This window comes from Triticum urartu, chromosome 2 (assembly GCF_003073215.2).
Source record: "Triticum urartu cultivar G1812 chromosome 2, Tu2.1, whole genome shotgun sequence".
Classification (NCBI taxonomy): Eukaryota; Viridiplantae; Streptophyta; class Magnoliopsida; order Poales; family Poaceae; genus Triticum; species Triticum urartu.
Genome location: NC_053023.1, coordinates 739212595 through 739216268, shown reverse-complemented (window position 1 = coordinate 739216268; position 3674 = coordinate 739212595). Strand labels below are relative to the sequence as shown.

The window sequence follows — 3674 nt, the reverse complement described above, 5'->3', positions numbered from 1 at the left end:
GTTGCTCCTGCCTGAGGGTCACGGCCTTCACCCCGCTGACGGCAAGAAACGTTTCTTCAATCTTTCCACAGGAGTTTTCGTCCGCGCCTCGCTCCCGCTCTTAATCAATAGCTATGTCCTTGACTCGGTCGACGGCCTCCTCCTCTTGCAACAGAAGAAGCAAGACACCTCCGCGATCCGGCTCCTCCACCCTTTCACCGGCGACTTTGTGGAGCTACCGCCGCTCATGTCCCTGGTAAGGGCCAACTTGGATATGTCAAATGGCAGGAGACATGTTGCTTTCAGTGGTGTCACCTCCATGAGCGTGAGTATTGATGGAGTCGTCACCGTCATGATCAAGCTTTATATTATACCACGAGTATTCTTTGCTACTACCAAGGACCAGCAATGGAGTGTCTCGACTTGGAGCCTCCAAGGCTACTCCCATACAATATCATCCCAACGGAAATTATTTGTGTTGGATTCTCCCACCACATATGGTGGCAAACAACATATTCTGCAGATCGATCCACCCCGCCTTGATCATCACGCAATATCATCTTATTTGTTGCCGCCAAGGTTGATTGCCACGTGTCCCAATGACAAAATCAGAGGCCGGTTCAGCATGGAAGAATGCGTCTCGGAGATCCTACTAATTGGTCACGACGCTAACCCACTTTTAGAGGGGCGCATGATCGTCTACAAAGTAGCCGATCTTATCATGGGCAAGATTGTCCCAGTAACAAGCATCGGAGGTAATACTCTCTTCACTACTATTGACCATGGAATTTGCATCGAGGACGATGATGTCTCTGTCTATGTGAGGGAGACTATTGCCGTGAGTTACAAGGCCATACCTACTGCTGTGGGCGACACCAGTGTACGTCGTCGGCGTCTCAAGGATAATTCTCCTTTGTACTACGACCTCTCTAGTGGCGAAAGGTTCCTAACACTTTCCGTGGGGTGTGCTAATGGTTGCCATGATTGCACATGTGGCCTTGTTTATCATATATACGATTGTTGTCATTGTGGTGACTTGCGTACGAGCAAGTTGGTACACCTAAGTTTCTAGAGAAGATTCATCTTAGAGGGATGGAATGTTTAAAACAGAGATAGCTGTTATGAGATTACTTGGGTATTTTTATATATCTCCTTCGGTTCGGGCTGCAATTTCGGCATATATATGATGTGTTTTGACACCACGTAGAAGCGGATGATTCCTAATCTTTAACATGTTATGCATGTCTCTGTGTGTGTTACCGCTGCCTCATAGAATTATTTATTTTAGCAATATGTGTATATGTTGTAACATATCCGCTACTTTTCTTTCATGTTAAAATAGTAGCAAACACGTATGATATATCTTATACCCCTAGACCAATTATACACACAACCAAATGAAGCATCTAGTTAGTTCTCTTCTAGGCATGAAGGTTAATAATTAGAAAATAAACCCGTCGTTAATTATTTTCAAAATGCAAGGTCAATGACTCAAATTTGTCATGAACCATACACTAAAATTACCATGGTGAATTACTTAAATTTGCAAAGATACATGCACTAAAATTTGCCATGGTTCATACCAAAAATAATTTCCTTGGTCAAATACTAAAATTTCATGGTCAAACTACTAAAATTTCCATTTATCTATAAACTAAAGTTGCCATGATTTTTAAACTAAATTTTCCATGATGAATTAATAAAAATTGCCATGATCCATGAATTAATTTCACCGTGGTTAATTACTAAAAATTTCCACGATCCATTCATAAAATTTGCTGTGAAAATTAGTTGATATAAAATGGCAGCTTTAAAATCTAGAAGAAGAAAAATAGATGAAACATATCATGGCAACTTTAGTGTAAACACTATGACAATTTCAATGTAAATATCATGGCAACTTTTGGCACAAAAAAATCGTCGAAACATAGCAATATGGGATTTAGTTTTGAATATCTCGTCGAGGCAGATTTAACGATGAAAATAGATTTGTAATCAAATTTATTATTTGGGAGATAATACATTTTGAAGTCTAAAAAACAAAAACAAAATCTGCTGATGTTATCCATTTGATGTGGCAAAATGGATGATAATAGGGGCGTTAGGACCATGTTGCTTCGTACCACATATGGGCCACTTATCATTTGGGTTTAATAAAGATCCACACGTTTCATATTGCTCATATCATACTCAAGTTTCCAAGCACAAGAAAGATAAGTGGTTGTGTGACGAATCAACCCAAATTTTGGCACCAAGATAATAGTTGAAGTATTACTCAAAAAATATCTATGAAATTTTAAAAACAAATTGTATAATTATTACTATTAGTATTTCCATGATAGAAATCTAGATATATTTTCATACAAAGGTTTAAATACAGGTTTTTACTACCCATAAGGCAAATTATTTTAATTTTGACCATTTTATGGATAAGATATTAGTCACAACTTGTTAGTGGGTGAACTAGTTACTACCCGGCTATGAAATACAACCATCTAGAAAGCATGTATTTAAACATTTCTATGTTTAAGTAGGTCAAATTCTTTGGATATGGATCCAATTGATTAAATTTGTAATAAAGTTTGGCCCCTAATAAAAGGTTGTCATAAATGCCATTGTAAATGCCTACTTGGATAAGCATCCTATTAATGGCTGCCCCTTATAACAATGTCTATTTAAGCACACCTATCTCACTTGTTTTGGATCGACTCACATCACCAACTCACCAAAGTCCCACATAACTATCTCAAGATATAGAACCCCATTAGACAATCCAATAACCATGAGGACATCTAGCTTCCTCCTCATCATCGTTGTTGTGTTCCTCTATGCCATTGGCTCACCCGCCACAGGCTGTGGGGAACGGATGAGTAACCAATTGTGGAACACAGCAATAGAGAATGGATGGAAACCAATTGGAAACATCAATGACCAACACATCCAGGAGCTCGGACATTGGGCGGTGTTGGAGTTCGGCAAGCACGTGAACTACGTGCTCAAGTTCAACAAGGTGGTGAGTGGCAGGCAACAACTTGTTTCTGGAATGAACTACAAACTCATCATCGACGCATCAGACATTGGCGGGAAAGATGATAAGTACAAGGCAGAGGTGTACGAGCAGGAGTGGACTCACAAACGCCAGCTCCTCTCATTCGCCAAGGTGAAATAGGCGGGTAGCAATAACTTCGGTAGTAATAATTGTGATGTTGCAGATTTGTTAACTGTTTTTTTATCGACTAATAATTTATCCTCTTGCATTGCCATGCTTGTAACATATCAAATAGCATACATCTACAACTTGACAATGATAAGAGCGGAAAATGGAACAACTAAATATAACTTGCAATTGCAGAGATCTATAACTGCAATACAATGCAATGCCAAAGAGTCATGAAATAAAAACACGGTATTAGCACTAGATCGATCATTCTACTATAAGCAGTGGGATGGTTTCCAGGACACCATTCAACTTTTCCAAGGATAAGTACATCTCTATGACACGGAAATGAAGAAAAATAATAATACATCTATCAATCTATATACATCTAGTATAAGTTAACTCCGCCCAATGATACCTCCAATCTCCAACCACCGTCACGGTACTGGCGAAATTTTAGAGGTGATGATGCGGAGTGGACTTAATGTGATGGTGACGGAGGAGAGTAATTAAAGGTTACCAGTTATTTAGGCTTAGT

The 3674-nt window shown here is 39.2% G+C and overlaps 1 protein-coding gene across 1 annotated transcript; it reads left to right on the top strand.

The window, feature by feature from the left end:
• Nucleotides 1-2700: 2700 nt before the first annotated feature.
• LOC125534549 (cysteine proteinase inhibitor 8-like) lies at nucleotides 2701-3229 on the top strand. Its single transcript, XM_048697744.1, has one exon. It carries the CDS (start codon nucleotides 2762-2764, stop codon nucleotides 3146-3148), a length of 387 nt encoding a protein of 128 aa, XP_048553701.1. The 5' UTR covers nucleotides 2701-2761; the 3' UTR covers nucleotides 3149-3229.
• Nucleotides 3230-3674: the final 445 nt, after the last annotated feature.

Bases quoted from the DNA above. Each gene is read 5' to 3' on its own strand.
- LOC125534549 (XM_048697744.1), top strand. From the start codon at position 2,762: ATGAGGACATCTAGCTTCCTCCTCATCATCGTTGTTGTGTTCCTCTAT.